The sequence below is a fragment of the Quercus suber genome, unplaced genomic scaffold (genome assembly GCF_002906115.3).
Source record: "Quercus suber isolate HL8 unplaced genomic scaffold, Cork oak 2.0 scaffold_189, whole genome shotgun sequence".
NCBI lineage: Eukaryota > Viridiplantae > Streptophyta > Magnoliopsida > Fagales > Fagaceae > Quercus > Quercus suber.
Genome location: NW_027069647.1, coordinates 175,195 through 192,269, shown reverse-complemented (window position 1 = coordinate 192,269; position 17,075 = coordinate 175,195). Strand labels below are relative to the sequence as shown.

Here is a 17,075-nt window from a genome sequence, read left to right as displayed (position 1 = left end):
AGTTGCAATCATGTTGTGGTACTCAATTTGTGCCTATTGTGTGTTCTACCCCAAAGGACAAATCGGTGTACATTCCCACATAAAAGAAATCAAAAGGTGGAGAGAAGGCTGTTAAGTCAAAGCCTCCATTTAGGTCTCAATCTAAGGCTTTGGATGGATCTAAGTTTGTTCTAACTTACCACAATTGTGGTGTGATTGGTCATATAAGACCTCAATGTTATAAGTTGAAGAGAGAACAAACCATGTTGCTAGATCCCTTCCCAAAAAGCCTAGTGGACCTAAACACAGTGTTTGTCACCATTGTGATGCCTTTGGTCATCTAAGACCTCATTGCTCTAAGTTTCATGCTCTCAAAAGAAAGAGAAACTTGAGTTTCTTGGAAGTTATGCTAAAAAGGGTAAACCGATTTTGAGTGAAAATAGTATGTTGGTTAAGAAAATGTTTAATGTTCTTAACTCCTTGACTATGTGCATCTCCGGTTCTCATTCTTCCTCCCTCATCTCACTTCTCTTGAGACATTTATTCCAAACAATCGTTCTGTTTGGATGAGAAAGGGTTTTTATGGTTGAGCTTTTGTTCTTTTGGTCATTGATCTAATTCTTTCGATCTTTGTGGGACCCCTAATTGAGTTTATCATTTTTGCATGTCCGGATGTTCATTCCTTGTGTGAATGAACATAGTAATCACTTTTGCTTAGTGACTACTGGTGTTGATCTTGCCATGAATTATTGCTTTTATGCTTATGTTCATATTTGCTTGATCATGCTTATTTTGCTCCATATGCATATTAAGTTTTCTGCATACAATGATATTGCTATGTTATTGTGTTTCAGGAGTTACTTATTCATATGTTCAAGAGCTTTACAGAATCTAGAGTTAGGTGTGAGTGAGTTTTCTAACTGTTCCCAACTCACGTTTAAGTCTAGAGTCTGTTGTAGGGTTTTGTTATGGAATAGCCAAAGGGGGAGATTGTAAGGTTGAATTTAATCAACCATTTAATTGGCTTTATTCCGTGACCAATTTACTTGTAATTTAGCACTTAGCAACCCTGTATTTAGGTGGGAAAATTGTAAGGGTAGTGTATGAGAAGATGTGAAGAAAAGCTCCAGAGTGTGCAAGAAAAACAGAGGCTCGCGGCTAGGGCTCGCGGGTGGATCGCGACTAGCAAGCCGCGAAATGCTGGCACGTGAAAGGCACACTGGGAAGCTGAAGGGTCGCGCCAGTTGTCACGCTATAGGACAAAAGTTCCAGTCTGGCCAGGCCGTTACGTCGCGACTTGAATTCGCGACTTGGTCAAGCCGCGAGATCAAGTCACCAACTTGCCCTGTTTGGCAAAAACTGATGTTTTGCATTCCCTTCTCACCCTACTATATATACACCCTTATACCCATCATATTAAGAGAGCTTCCAGAGAGAATTTTGTGAGAGAAAACCCTAAAGAAAAACAAGATTGCCTCATCCCCAATCTTCATCTAAAGAGATTCTACAAATTCCTCTACTTTCTTCCTCTCCATTGTCATACCCTTGAAAGGTCATTTACCAAACCCTTATCTTACCACACCCACGTCTGTGAGAAGGTCCATTTGGTGCTTAGGGAAGCAGTTTGGAAAGGAACCAATATACATTAGTTAATGCTATGGTCAAGTAGCGGAATCCGGCAAGCTAAAGAAGAAATAGGTTCGGCGTAACCTCGTTGGAGCAAGAAGCTTGGAGAGCTTAGGTACTTGGGTAGATTAGGCTTGGAGGATCTTCTGCTGTTCATGTATCCCAACTATATTCTTTAGTGGATTTTATCACCGCTTGGAGTGCGGCGGAGAGGTTTTACACCGAGAACTTCGGTTTCCTCTTCGATAACACATCGTGTGTTGTCCGTGTGTTTGCATCTCTCTTTCCTTTATCTTTGCCTTATATTTACTGCTATGGATGTGTTTATATTTGGCTTAGATTGTTTTTATCAATTCTGTTATAAGCTTGTTATCATATTCCGCACATTAATTGTTTGATATAAAGCTTGAATTGGTATTTTTGTATCTGGGGGTCTAAACGTTCAAGGGTGTTTCTTACCCATATTGAACTTTCAAAAAAAAAAAAGTAAAACCATTGATAATAATAAGAAACAAAAGTGGTATCCCTAAACTTACTCAAAAGCACAATTAGCACCAATTAGTGGAAAAGGCAATAAAGCACCATAATTGTAGCCCAGGAAAAGAAATTTCAAAGGTAGTCCCACGTTATTGACTGTAATTCGCAATTTCAAGTTTAAGGGCCTACTCTTGTCAATGAAATTCATGCAGTTTATTCTTGATTGGCTGTTTTACTTAAGGGACAACTTGTTGTGGTGGGTAATTACTGCCAATTGGGTGCATTTTAATTGGAAGATCCTTGCCACTAACCTTTAGTAGCATAAAATAATAATAATAATAATAATAATAATAAATAAATAAATAAATAAATAAAAAGAACAAGAAGAAGAAGATGAAGAAGCAAAACCTACCTAATTAACCAACGAATCAAAAAAGTATTTTGAAAATCCATACTCATTCATTAATATGGAGAATCTATAATTTGGTAGATAGCTAGGCCATTAGTTTATATTATCCACTCTATGGGATCGTTCTACTGAAAATGAAAAAGAAGAAAAAGAAAGAAAAGAGAAGTGAGGGAGTGAGCCGGCCAAAGGAATGAAAAGATGAGTGATTGTGTGGTGGGTAGTGGGGTTAGGTAAGGCTTGGCATGTGGGAACCCAAAACAAATATCTGATCATGACTTTTTTTTTTTTTTTTTTTTTTTTACTGGGACGTTACAATTTCCATTTGAAAGGCCGCATCCACGCATTTCGCACAAAGTTTTTTGTCGTCGACCTACTGATAATAAAATGTTTGTTTTCCTTGAGGGCACACTTTGTTAATACGTGCTGCACCTCCACTTTATTGGCAAAAGTCAACCATTTGCACAAATTCATCCCTTCTCTCCAAGTAGACACAAATGGTGTCTCAATATGTGAAGGATCAACCATATTTTCTCAATATTTTGCAAAAAATGACAAGACAGGAGGTGCGTAGGCAGGGATTGTGTCCGTAATGTTTTGGACACAAATAGCATTGTCTGCATCAGGTTCACCACCGTCTAATGTCTCATCATCATCAAAGTCCCCTCAAAGTCCCCAAAATCCCTTTGTTCAATCCTCTCTTCAATCTCATCTCTATCAACAAAATCTTCACCGTCAATGGCAATACTCTTATCAACATAGTCGTCATCATCATCCTCATCCTCATCCTCATCATCATCAATCATCATCATCGACATGACATCATCATGCTCTACATGTGTAAATACTCATATTGAGCATCCGAAACTGTAACCTGTAAACTTGTTTGTGTTTGTTGGATTTCTTGATACCAACTTCTACACGCGGCTCCAATTGTATGTACAACTCAGTGTTAGTTACTTCAAGTATTCTCTCCAACTTGTTAAACAAATCTTCACATGTTTTTCTGTTTCGATCGCCATATACTTGTAATTAATCCGGTGCTTTAGGATTTCATTTGGCATACGATAAGTAATTTGTATGTTGTGCACAGCAGGATTCTCACACAACTCTTCCATAACCATCATCTTCAATTCGTCAAGGGTCTTTAACCTTTGATCAATTTGGGTATAACAGCTCTTTATACCCGGCCTTTCAAATGGAAATTGTAACGTCCCAGTAAAAAAAAAAAAAAAAAAAAAAAAGTCATGATCAGATATTTGTTTTGGGTTCCCACATGCCAAGCCTTACCTAACCCCACTACCCACCACACAATCACTCATCTTTTCATTCCTTTGGCCGGCTCACTCCCTCACTTCTCTTTTCTTTCTTTTTCTTCTTTTTCATTTTCAGTAGAACGATCCCATAGAGTGGATAATATAAACTAATGGCCTAGCTATCTACCAAATTATAGATTCTCCATATTAATGAATGAGTATGGATTTTCAAAATACTTTTTTGATTCGTTGGTTAATTAGGTAGGTTTTGCTTCTTCATCTTCTTCTTCTTGTTCTTTTTATTTATTTATTTATTTATTTATTATTATTATTATTATTATTATTATTTTATGCTACTAAAGGTTAGTGGCAAGGATCTTCCAATTAAAATGCACCCAATTGGCAGTAATTACCCACCACAACAAGTTGTCCCTTAAGTAAAACAGCCAATCAAGAATAAACTGCATGAATTTCATTGACAAGAGTAGGCCCTTAAACTTGAAATTGCGAATTACAGTCAATAACGTGGGACTACCTTTGAAATTTCTTTTCCTGGGCTACAATTATGGTGCTTTATTGCCTTTTCCACTAATTGGTGCTAATTGTGCTTTTGAGTAAGTTTAGGGATACCACTTTTGTTTCTTATTATTATCAATGGTTTTACTTTTTTTTTTTTGAAAGTTCAATATGGGTAAGAAACACCCTTGAACGTTTAGACCCCCAGATACAAAAATACCAATTCAAGCTTTATATCAAACAATTAATGTGCGGAATATGATAACAAGCTTATAACAGAATTGATAAAAACAATCTAAGCCAAATATAAACACATCCATAGCAGTAAATATAAGGCAAAGATAAAGGAAAGAGAGATGCAAACACACGGACAACACACGATGTGTTATCGAAGAGGAAACCGAAGTTCTCGGTGTAAAACCTCTCCGCCGCACTCCAAGCGGTGATAAAATCCACTAAAGAATATAGTTGGGATACATGAACAGCAGAAGATCCTCCAAGCCTAATCTACCCAAGTACCTAAGCTCTCCAAGCTTCTTGCTCCAACGAGGTTACGCCGAACCTATTTCTTCTTTAGCTTGCCGGATTCCGCTACTTGACCATAGCATTAACTAATGTATATTGGTTCCTTTCCAAACTGCTTCCCTAAGCACCAAATGGACCTTCTCACAGACGTGGGTGTGGTAAGATAAGGGTTTGGTAAATGACCTTTCAAGGGTATGACAATGGAGAGGNAAAAAAAAAAAAAAAGCAACAGCTAAGAAAAAAAGCCCATTTGTACAAAAGAAAAAAAAAGTGAGATTTAAAAAAAAATTTAAAAAAAAAAAAACAGAAGAACTCAAGTTTTAAAACTCGAGATCCTCCAAACAAATATCAAATTTTAAAAAATAAAAACAGAAGAACTCGAGCTTTTAAAACTCGAGATCCTTGAAACAAAAATAAAATTGAGAAGAACTCGAGTGTTTAAACTCGAGATCCTTAAAGTAAAACTCAATTATTTGAAACTCGAGATTTAATTGCAAAAATGCTTTGTTCAGGCAGATTGGTTGCTCTGTTTTTTTCAGTGGAACTCGAGTCTATGAAACTCAAGTTCCCCTGGGAAAATTTTTTTTTCCTCGACATGCAAGCAAACCAGAAACTGAAATGTGTGCATGCACCTGCTGAGAAACAGAGATAAAGAAGCTGAGAATGTAATCTATAAACACTCATTGAGAGGCAAAGAAGCTGAGAATATAAATGCACTTAAATTACATCAAAATGTGTTCTTGCTAGGTTCCAAACTATGGAAACTGTTACGCTCTCTTCATAAATATAGTTTTACAATGCAAATGCACTAACATCACAGCAAAAGGCATTTTTAATATATCAACATTCTATACATGCACAACCATGCTTAATTTGCAGTTCTAATCGTACTACTCAAATCACAATCTTCATAGAGGTACATTGGATAGAGAATTACAAGTACGTTCAACAAAAACCAAAAGTTAATTGTGCCAATATAATGTAGTCACTTTTCCTAAGATCAGCGATCCGCACAACAAAAACGTTGTTCATGGAAACATGCCTGAAAAACATAGAGTAATCACATTAGGAGACAAGATAATAGTAAACAGTAGGTAAACATAGAATGAACAACAATTATTTAACCGATGCTTAACTTTTTGCCATCTACCTACCTAGTGTGGAACATGACCGCTTGTGGAAGCGCCACGGACTATGGACATTTTCTGCAGTTATGCCTGGAAGCATGACACAGTCCACATGTCTGCTTGGGTTGACTCTCTATCAAATCTGCGTCCTCCCCCGCCATCCCGGTTCTCGATCTTTATTCCTCACTCCATTCATCTCATTCCTTATTCTTGACTTCACTGGTCGACCTTTGGCCTGTAACAATTCTGGATTAGGCAACCACTTTGGCCCATGGGATCCCTCCACAATGACTATGACTTAGGAATCACAAATGTATGCTGATAAGTGTTATGGGCATTGTTCAAACCATAACATGGGTGAATATATGTGGTCGAATCAATATATAAATAGTCACATGCTCTTTTTTTTTTTTTTTTGGTTGCTTATTGCTATTTTACGGTGGGTATCATTCGAAAAATGATCCAAAATTAGAAATGGAGTGTTGGGGGGCCGATCTATTGTGTCAAGATAAACTCAAATCAAAATCATATTGTTATAACTGAAGTTAAGATATGAGCTTTTTCTTCTTGATAAAAACTTGAGAATAGAAAATTTGAACCAAATTGCATATATTATCAATGTTGAATGATTTGAATGTATTAATAACACATTAATAAGGATCAAAGCTTCGAGATACTTGAACAGAGCTATCTTGTTTGTCTGGTCCCTTGGTGAAGGAAGGCGCTTCCATCATTCTTCCGTAACATACGGCATAAAAAGATGAAGCAATCATAGCCCATTATCAAGACATAACCAAAGTGTGTCTCCAGCAAAGAAAGACTTACTTGCTTCAATAAAAACATCACACAGTTGGTATTGCCACCATGAATACACAGTACTTGCTACATGTGAGAATTTATACGACTCCAAACCCGCAATAGTTTTGAATATGGCTCTGTTTAATACTGAGAGTATCCATTGACAGCTAAATGACAAGTCATCCGGATTTACATTTGTGGACGGAACATAATCATCCCCAAACTTGGTCATAGCAAATCGTAAAGCATTCCACAATTTATGCAACTACTAACGATACCCCATCCTCTAGACTCTTATGAAGACCTTCGAAGGATATCCCATTTATTACTTCAAGCATATCAATGACATTTCGCAAGGACATAGACATCTTATGCCCATGTGCATCATGAATCATGGGATGCAAATAAACCTGCATAGAGTTCAAGGTGGTTCAATTAGATCACACTGGCACAGCTCTCGCATAGCTTATAGTCTACCAAACCATGATGGAAGGTGCCAGCCCATGATCACACTTGCCCAGCCAATGATATGCTTCCTTCCTTCAGAAATTTATCTGTTCCTTCATTGTACATCATACTAATTTGAATATTTTAAAAGATTTTTTTTTTTTGACATAATTCTTTTTTATTATTAGTTATCAATGTTACCCTCTAGTCCGTGTAGCCCTTTCCTGGAATATAATATCCAGAAAATGGTATTGACAGAAGCTAGAGTTTTATGAGCTGTGTAGATTGAGAGAGAGGGGAAGGAGAGTAAATTAGAGTTGGCCAAATATTAATTAGTGAACTGGATCAAGCTCGCACTGACCATCTATTTTGATAGAAAATACGATGTTTTATCTATTATTTTTCTTAGCCAAACCAATGTTTGATTGATTTCAATTAACCTCAGTAATGCTTAGAATAATTTGAAAAATACCTCCCCATACATGTGAAAGCCTCATGATTCCGATTGGTGAGAATATGACAGCAATCAAACACTATGATGGCATAGACATTTACTCAAATGATTCCGAGGCCACATTTCCAAAGATATTTTTATAAATTTGTTGTGAATTAATCTGAAAGATGGGTGAGAATCCAAGGTGACACCAACCAATTTAGCCCAAAAAAAGAGTTGCACACCCAACAAGACTAATAGGTATCACTAGCAAAGATCTAGCCGGAATACATTTTATATCTTTTCCGGCATTGATAAATCAATTTACAATTATTTTTTAGAAATCTAAAATGTTTAATTACAAAGGATGATGAAATTGACCAACTACAAAGAATTTCGCGCATGATAACAAATTTGGAAGGAAATATAACACTATTTAGTAGAGCCTTATTCTGGTTTCAATTTTCCTCCTATATATTGGGCATATCTCAAGGTCTGGTCCACAATCGCAACATGTCTGCATACAAAGACATTTATAGAAGAAATTTGTTAAATGTTAATACATTTCCCTCACTTATCTCTTCTAAAGAGAATGAGCAAATGGAAGAGGGAAATTTACCTGTTGTCCACAACCATAGGCCATGTCCTTGCACGCTGACCACTAGATAGGTGTCGGTTCATAACTGCTGGAAGAATAAGAAGGTTTCAACCTGCTGGAACTGCTGGAAGATGTTGTACCATAGATAGGTGTGGGTAGGGGAACCCTCCCAGGAGAAGTGCCCTTCTGACCACTATTTCAAAAGTAAGAAGAAATGGCAAGTCTTTAAAAAAAATTAAGAAAAACAAAAAAAGTGTTCAAAATTCCTTAACAAAAACAATTGGAGAAAATTATTGACTTACCCTAGTATATTAAACTCTATAGTTACCTTATACTGAGAAGGAATTTCCATCAAGGCTGTAAGAGCAAATTCTGTCTCCTTTCAAGATGGAGCAACATTTTTTTACATAAGTGCTGTAAAATTCACAAACGGAAGAAAAACAATATAGCAAAAGAATTTCCAGTCAAGAATTTTCCAATAACAATATACATGAAGATACAAACAATAAAATTTTGACAATTCTAAATGCCAACTGAGACTTACTTGAAAATTATCAAATTCCCTAGCAGGAATATTGTCATCAAATCCCCCTACCCCCAACTATCAATGTATCAATCAAACGCTGCAAATTAACTATGCAAAAAAAAAAATAATAATCAAAATTTGCTGAAACATTTTGAAGCAGATTTAGGTATATACCTTATCAAGTGCTAGAATCTTCGTCCATATAAATACAAGAATTTGTCGTAGCTCAGGTGTTGTTGTTTGCAACAACTTCAGGACATATGGAAATATTCCGACAGACATGGCCTGGGAAAAAAATTAATCATTACATAAAACACCACTACAAGATGAAACAGAGAAGCAACAAAGCTATTAAAAACTACCAGATCTACAGCCCAGGGTCCCATATCAAGGAATCTTCCAAGAAGAACCAGTGCCTGAAATCGATGGCATTGACTAAGCAAAACCTGGAACATAAGATAATTGACAGGCTTGTTATTATAAGCAAGGAAACACCAAACACTGACCCAATTAAGAAGAGAATCCATTAAGCATGGGGGGAAAAAGAAGAAGGAAAGACATGAGCTAGGGAGGGAAATAACATAAGGACAAAAATTATTCTTAGAAACATAAAATCATTACACACTAGCAGGCACAACTTCAAACGGCCCCACTTAAAGCAATTTACATCAACCATGACACAATGGCCATCACTACCCAAGCCTTCTATCTTATTTTTCCTTAGTTAATTAGAGACTTAGAGCTAGTAAACCAATTTGTTCAAACAACTCTTACTACGCTATACTGTAATTACAGGCAATGCCACTAACAAACCTGCCAAAAACTAAAAAAAAATCACAATATAGGAAAGGTGATTAAATGATAGAGCCAAAATTATAGATCAAAAGAGAAGTGCCACACCTGAAGAACAATAGGCAACTGCTCTGGCTCAAGAAATGCTCGGATCCATGGTCAAGCCACACCTCAAAAGCCGTCAATTGTTCAGTGAAAAATGGACTACGCTGAAACAAAACAAACATGTTTTACTTAAAGAGGACCAATAGAAAAAGAGTTTGATAGGAGTAAACTACAGCATATTCATATTGCTCTTAACAATTAACCTAAACATATACTTAACTTTCTGATAACACGCAGTTTTTTGCCACAAGGGGGAGAGAATGGAAGATTCAAACAAATGACCTCCACATACATTGACAATGACTCCTTTTAAACATTACAATTATTTACTTTAAGCAAACAAACAATAGGTTCATTAAAAATAGATAAAGATTCTAAAGTTCTAATAGAATTTACAGTACCTATTTCCAATATGTTGGAAAAACCATTTACAACCTCCTCAGCACACCTCACCAAATAATAAATAAATTACAATGAAAAAAAAAACATTTGGCAAAGAACATAAGGACTCACTAACAAAAATTCTATCACAAATTATTAGAAATAGCAGCAAGTGTTTGGAAGTACAGCATATGTTAGCTCAGACCAAAATTCAAGAGTGATTAAATTGGTCTATATAGACTCTCTGAAAAAAGGACAGTAAAGAATAAGATTCCCATTGTTTTTATTGAAGTTCTTTCTTCTTAGAACTATTTATGATTGGCTTAGGATCATTGGGGATATTAATTGTTCTATATATGGGATATTTGGTCTATGGAAGTATGGTTCTCTTTATTTGGAAATTCTTGGTTCATACCATACACGATGAAGGATCTCTCATTTTGTTGGAGAGCTGGATTTAAGGGCCATCCAATTGTGGACATCTCGAAAGCCATCCCTCTTTGTCTTATGTGGTGTATTTGGAAGGAACGTAAATCTAGGTAGTTCGAAGGGATATAATACTTCTTTCTTAGATCCCTTCCCAATTGGCTTAGGAGCATTTGGGGTAAATGTTCTTCAGTTCCGGAATTCTTAGATCTTTGCAATTTAGGTCTTAGGTTGTTGGATAGCTCTTGTATACTTGGGTGTGTAATTACAAGATTTTCAAAAACCTTTCCAACATCAGAAGGTTCTTTTTATTTTTTGGGAGGGGGGGATGAGATTATAAGTTACATATCACAAAGAGCATCAAGACAACTGTAAATATCAACGGCAATGAAAATAACGTAAAAAAAGCTTTAAACTAAGAATCTACCTGGATAAAGCACGAAATGTAGCTCACAGGCATGTCATCATCATCTAAAGCCTCAGCCTATAGAGGTCCCACTAAACCACCTTTATTATCACCAAGAAGTTCACAGGCTGCCTTCTCCAGAAATTCCTTGGCAGCAGTTTGAACAGATTGATTTTCAGATGATTGATACTTTCTCTTCTTTTGGACACTCCTCTCAAGATACTTAATGGTTGGCCCCTCTCCTCTACTAATACTTCTCATACTTTGCTTTTGCTCTGCACAAAATGAGCAGCTTCTCAATGGAAAGATCTTAAGATGGTAAAAGATTCATGAACATGACAATTAGAAAAGGACCAACTACCTGAGGTAAGGCCTGGCAAAGCATGCTCAACAAAGCGCGTTGCTGCCTGAGAATTCAACATAGCAGAAGGTCGAAGCGGTGCTTCAAGAACAAATATTAAATCAAGCAATCAATTAAAGAAAAATGAACTACAAACAACTGTTGAATAATGTTTGTAGGAAATGACTTGTAAAATGAATTCAAATCCAAAGCATACAACAGTACACTATGCATCTTGAATGACCTAGCCCAGTCACGTTCCTTTTTCATCTTAAAACAAATCCCTTGTATCAATGATTAAGATTAAAACTGTCACTGAATAATAAACGTGTATATATATATATATATATATTAGAAGTGCCATTGCAGTGAAGCATCATTCAAGATGACATTTTAAGACAAGAAATTAACAGCAAATGGCAGCTTTTCAAGAGAAAAATGTACCTTTACTCAAGTCTATGAGCCTTTCAAGTTTGTCCTCATACAAACTTAATCTTTCCTACAATACATGGATAGTGAAAAAAAAATCAGTTTTCAAAGAATCAAAACCAAAAGGCAAAGCATGTAATTTCAAATAATGAGCTGGTCCTCTCCCGCATGTATAGACCAGCAGGAAAACATAAATCACATGCTTTAAGCAATACCCACAAAATCTATAAGTCAGAAAGACCCAAACAGTCACACCCAAATATCAAAGAAAAATACATAATACCCATCATCATTAAAGACCTCAAAACATAGATACCACATGACAAAAAACATAGAAACAAACACAAATTCACAGTATGAGCAAACCTACAAGCAAGAGATCAAAATTTTTTATAAAGCACGAAAAGCAAGAGATCAAAATTTGAGCAACATTGAAAACACTCTCTTTTTCAACTTCCCTACATATATTCATAGACATGTAATAATTCTGCACTTCCATTTGATCAACCTCACATTTTCAATTCAGCTGCACTAGTCTCATAAAAATGTCTCTTGGTAGCCACCATTTCTTTGCTGTCATTTAAATACACAAACAATTGAATCTGCAAAAATTCAGACAACTGTATACCTGTTGGCTATGGAGACAATTCTCATGTGCAAGCTCTTCAATTTCCTCCTGAATTGAAACGAAAATCAGAAACTAAACTGGGGGAAAAAAACCATTTAATTTAGATTTCATCTGACATACTTGAAGTGCTAAAATGAGAACAGGTTTGGGACGGAGGGAGTATTACTTATAAAAAAAAAAAAAAATGCTAAAACAAGGTTTAATGAATAGTTCATGCACAAGAAACCTAAAATAACAAGAAATAGTATCCATATAGTGACCAAGACAGAACATAACAGTGAACTTCAACTATGATAAAACGCTACCAAACCGAATAGACTTACATGACTAGCGAGCATGTATAATAGCAAGTAATATGCAGCACCTGCCCAAGCAGTTTCAGCAAAACACCTGCTGTCCTTTTCGGTCCGAAGTTAAAGTAAGATTCGAAGAAATCTGGGAAAATATTGAAGCAAGACAATGAAAAACAAGGCCTGTTTTGTAGCCAGTGCACCTGGACCATTTGAACTCTTCAGAAATCTCCAAACCACAATCTGCACAATTTCAAGAAATGATAAAAAATTTAGTTTAGATGTTCCATTAACTCCAGAAAATCTGCAAGTAATACCAAACAGTTTTCAGGACTACAAATATCTATTTCTGCAAATCATAGGGTAGCAAATCGTAAATATGCATTTTACCACTTTATATTTAATGATTAAAATGAGAATCTCCATATGTTTGAGAGACTATCCAACCCAAAAGTTTAACCCGTTAGTGGAAAGGCCCAACTAGTAGTGAACCATTATAAAATAAGATACCCAACCGATATGGTTCTCTTAACACCTCTGACACCCACTGGCCAAGAAAACCGAATGAAGCAGAAGACAGATAAATGGGCTGAACTGAGTCTGAAACAAAGACAAAAGACCTAGGGTGGAGTTGAAGAACAAACGAACAAAGCGGGCTCCAATAGTGATACCATGTTCGATGCCTAACTGGAGCCGAATACAAATGCAAAACTCAACCATTGTAGCAAGCTTAAAAAAAAAAAAAAAGATTTAAACAAGATTTTACAAGCAAAAAGCAAAGATTTCGATATAAAAATCATTCTGTTTTCAACAATTGACATGGAGATCATAAAGAAACAATAGTCAGCAAATCTGGTTTTTCATTTCTATGGCATAGCAATTGTAAGATGTCAACAGCATATAAAACAAAGATGAAAAATGAGCACAAAGTTAAGAGACAGAAGTATATTAATGAGGTGGAATCAGGCAGCTCAGTTAATTAAGAAATGGATTAAGAGCAGTATAAACATTTTAACCTGTGGTAGGGGTAGCACAGAAAGAAAAATTTTAAAAAAAAAAAAATTAAACATTCTGTACACTGTAAGATAAAAAAAAAATTTAGGTATGAAATGGAACTCTCCAAAGGATCCAGTTCCACAATTCAGAGCAGGGAGGGGGGAAGGGAAGACAGTGCAGGAAGTGCAATTTATTTTTAACCTGCTAAAGCACGTGTGAAGTAATTCAGAACAGAAAAAAAGCACTAGACAAACGCACTTTCAAATGTAAATCCAATGTGAGATAGAAAATATATTTGTACCTGGCTGAACATGGTATCATAAAGAGCCATGAGACTGCTCTGCCCTACAGCTCCACATGCCTTTCCATCAAAGTCATTATGCGGATTTTGGAGATCAGCAAAGCTGCAAAACATATATGGAATCTTGAATTTCACATTTTCATATGAATAACACAAAATGGTCAGTATAAATATCTCACTCAAATTGCTGGTCACAAGGTATCCAAGTATAAACGTGTGTGTTAAAGCAAATGGAAATTGTAATGACCTGCTGTTACCCACTCTCCGGTATCTAAGCCTTTGGCGTCCAAGACCAACTGCACCTGACCAAAATGACCTCATAGCCTCCAGCGTTCAATTGTTTAAGCTGCGTGGATTTCATTAGTTATGGGGTGAGAAAAACGTTAACAGCCACAAAAACTACATTTATTATGATATTGTTTTAGAATAATTTTGATTTTCAGAACTCCTGGAAAAGCTGCCCATTTTGACACCAATAGAGTTAAAAATGAAAAAAAAAAAAACCATGAAACCAATTCTATAGAATAACATACCTGCTAACAGAGAGCCCCCAGTCTGCCAGTGCTAATCTTCCATCCCCTCGAGTAACCACAGCTTCCAACCTTTAATGATCCAAGCAAATCAAACCAAAATAATTAGCAAACATAAAGCAATTATTGAGTGCTCCAGAAACAATACTCTGTCATCTCACATAATATTGGATTGTACTAAATTAATTTATAATTGAACCCACCATTCATGCAAGTATTGAATAATTTCCAGCAAAAAAATATGAAATCATAAACCATAATTAATTATCACAACATAGAAGCTTTGCAAAATGAAAAAAAAAAATAAATAAATAAAAAGGGGAAGGGGTATTCCTTATTTTTCCCCTCAATAAAACACAGTGTTCCTCAATGATGCAAGATAATGCTTCTAGATATGCAAGAGTAATCAATGATGTTTAGTCATAATCACAAAAAAAGATATTGCTATAGTTTAAAAAACAACAAAACAAAAGATGTTTTTCTCCACTGTTGAAGTGCCCATATATACCCAATCTGGAACTAGATGGGCAAGGATGCAGCTAGATTCTGAAAATGTATTCCAGCTTCTTATACTACACTTGAACCTTGCATCATCATCATCATCATAATACTAATAATAGCAACAACAATGATAACAAAATAAGATTCCCAAAAACCACAAATAGGAGTTCAAAGTTCCTAAGTCCAAAATGCAAAATGAGTAAATTCTAAGTTCTAACACAACTGATTTTGTAAAAAAAAAAAAAATCGACCTTGAATTTTTCTTTTTTTACTTCTAAAAGATTTTACCTTTAAATTTTATTTTCTACAGCTTTCTTTTTTTTGCTATGTATGTCACGTGCAGAAAAGGATTCAAATAAAGAAGACTTGAAATAGAGGATTTTGTGGGTTCAAAATAAATAAGGGTAGCCTTATTTTCACGATAAAATTAATGAATTTCCCCAAATACGTTTTCTACGCCATGCATTGCCGATGTTGTCATACAAAGAAACAATATTTAAAGGGAAATCGGTCTTACACACAATCATTGACATACGCTGCAAACACACACACACCGTCTATAATTTTACACGCGATGTCTATTTTTATTAATGTCCACATTTATAACATTAAATAGATTATATGTAGGAACAGTGTACAATACACAGTCATGCCTATATTTAAACAAGGAAATGGCACTAAAGGGTCTATAAAAGTGCGGTGTTTGTGTTTGTGTTTGCAAACACCAAGAATAATGGAAAATAAAGCCCCCCATATAATCGAAAACAAACAAACAAACATAATGAAAAGCAAAGATTGCAGCAGAGAAGAAACCTCTCTTTGTGGGATCTCACCACCGAAGGACAGAGCGGGTCCTGTTAATGCAACGGCCATTACAGCAGCACCAAGGCCAATCCCTGCCCACAAGAGCCATCCTTTCTGCAGACTAAAAGGCTCCCTCAAATTTGAAACAAGGGAAGACAATACCATTTCAAAAGATCAAGCATATGGATCCAAAACCTACAGCCTAACTAATTACAAATCTTATGTGGTTGCTAAGGATGAATTTTGCCATCTAAATCTATTATCTCATTGAGATTGTGATTTGAGATTGTATAAAAGCATTATATCATGCCAATTTTTTTGTAGTTCATGATTTTGCAGCCTAGTTCAATGAGGAAACATTTTGGGGGCACATTGCCAATCAATGTGACAAAAGTCAAGAAGAAAGCATAGTTCAAAACAAAAATTTTAGTAGTCCCCATAAACCACCCAATTATATAACATCAGACAATTAACATCTCAATCTAGTTAGTAGTGATGAAACGAAGAGAGCACCTTGGTAACAGGTGCAAAGCAAGTGTAAGCAATATGGCGCAAGTGTCCAACTCACCACAGCATGTGCAAGCTTATCTATTATTTGCACCAAGTAGCACATTAGAGATACCACGTCAATCACCTGCAAACCGAACGCAGCTCTTCAACAATAATGAAATATGAATAGAATGAGCTTATTGGTAAAGAATGTGTACAAACTTTTTACTTCACAACATACATCGTTATCACCTACTTGGCGTAAAATGATAATAAATGGTAGACTAACCAATTTTGCGTTTTTTACTCCTCGTGTAATGTTTGGGCGGGGAAGGAGGCTACGGGGCATCATCCTTAGGCTCATCATCGTGCTGCAAAGACATTAGATACATACAATCAATATTCGGTGTAATTGTAAAGAATAAAGTGAACTGCAAAATAGGCATATACAGAGAAATTAATGTTATCATACCATAGAGCTGCCTTTGTGTCCTATTTTGTGTCCACCTGTCCCACAAGTGGGTGCTCTTCTAGCACGTTGCGGTCTACCTTGTGGGGGTAAGGGCTGATGAGGTGGATGCTTGTCCGGTACATCAGTATCTGGCTGTAAAGTGTCAATCCCAACCGGAGGTCCTAGAAGGTCTGATGAGGATGAGGTAGGTGGGTAATAATGCTTTGTGTAGAGGCCAGGAGTGGGGATCATTGTCATGAGTTCAATACGGGGTGGGTCTATGGGCAAAGTGGGTGCATTGGAGGTGGTGGGTGGGTATGAGGGGTGTCTCGGGGTGCATAGGAGGGATCAACTGAGAATGAATACCGAGATCGAAACTGGGCTGCGAAGGTGGGGTGGGTGAAGGGATCTCGGGCTGAGGAGATGCATTTACCGTGGGTGGAGGGACCTCGGACTGAGGAGATGCATCTGGGATGGGTGGAGGGACCTCGG

The 17,075-nt window shown here is 36.3% G+C and overlaps 1 protein-coding gene and 1 long non-coding RNA gene across 7 annotated transcripts; both read right to left on the bottom strand.

Moving 5' to 3' along the window:
• Positions 1-7,841: 7,841 nt before the first annotated feature.
• Positions 7,842-15,031, bottom strand: LOC112024647 (delta-1-pyrroline-5-carboxylate synthase 2). 6 transcript variants are annotated; one of them, XM_065778708.1, is made up of 16 exons: positions 14,342-15,031; positions 14,056-14,154; positions 13,809-13,911; positions 12,715-12,754; positions 12,545-12,614; positions 12,222-12,269; positions 11,609-11,663; positions 11,186-11,266; positions 10,846-11,099; positions 9,615-9,715; positions 9,077-9,160; positions 8,889-8,999; positions 8,733-8,822; positions 8,491-8,602; positions 8,210-8,381; positions 7,842-8,107 (listed from the first exon to the last, which is right to left on the bottom strand). In XM_065778708.1, the coding sequence occupies exons 2-7, from the start codon at positions 14,127-14,129 to the stop codon at positions 11,654-11,656; spliced, it is 345 nt and encodes a 114-aa protein (XP_065634780.1). In that variant the 5' UTR covers positions 14,130-14,154; positions 14,342-15,031; the 3' UTR covers positions 7,842-8,107; positions 8,210-8,381; positions 8,491-8,602; positions 8,733-8,822; positions 8,889-8,999; positions 9,077-9,160; positions 9,615-9,715; positions 10,846-11,099; positions 11,186-11,266; positions 11,609-11,653. The 6 variants fall into 6 exon arrangements, with proteins under 6 accessions (XP_065634780.1, XP_065634781.1, XP_065634778.1 ...); XM_065778709.1 differs by having other exon boundaries at positions 11,186-11,231; XM_065778706.1 differs by lacking the exons at positions 13,809-13,911; positions 14,056-14,154; positions 14,342-15,031 and having other exon boundaries at positions 9,615-9,710; positions 12,545-12,885.
• Positions 15,032-15,541: 510 nt separating this feature from the next.
• Positions 15,542-16,734, bottom strand: LOC136069779 (uncharacterized). Its single transcript, XR_010630981.1, has 3 exons — positions 16,605-16,734; positions 16,422-16,503; positions 15,542-16,277 (listed from the first exon to the last, which is right to left on the bottom strand). It is a non-coding gene; the product is annotated as an uncharacterized LOC136069779 (long non-coding RNA).
• Positions 16,735-17,075: the final 341 nt, after the last annotated feature.

Coding starts and splice junctions, on each gene's coding strand:
- LOC112024647 (XM_065778706.1), bottom strand. Junction 11,664..12,221: donor ATTGTCTCCATAGCCAACAG/GTATACAGTTGT, acceptor CATGTATTGTAG/GAAAGATTAAGTTTGTATGA. Junction 11,267..11,608: donor GCTCATAGACTTGAGTAAAG/GTACATTTTTCT, acceptor TTGTTCTTGAAG/CACCGCTTCGACCTTCTGCT.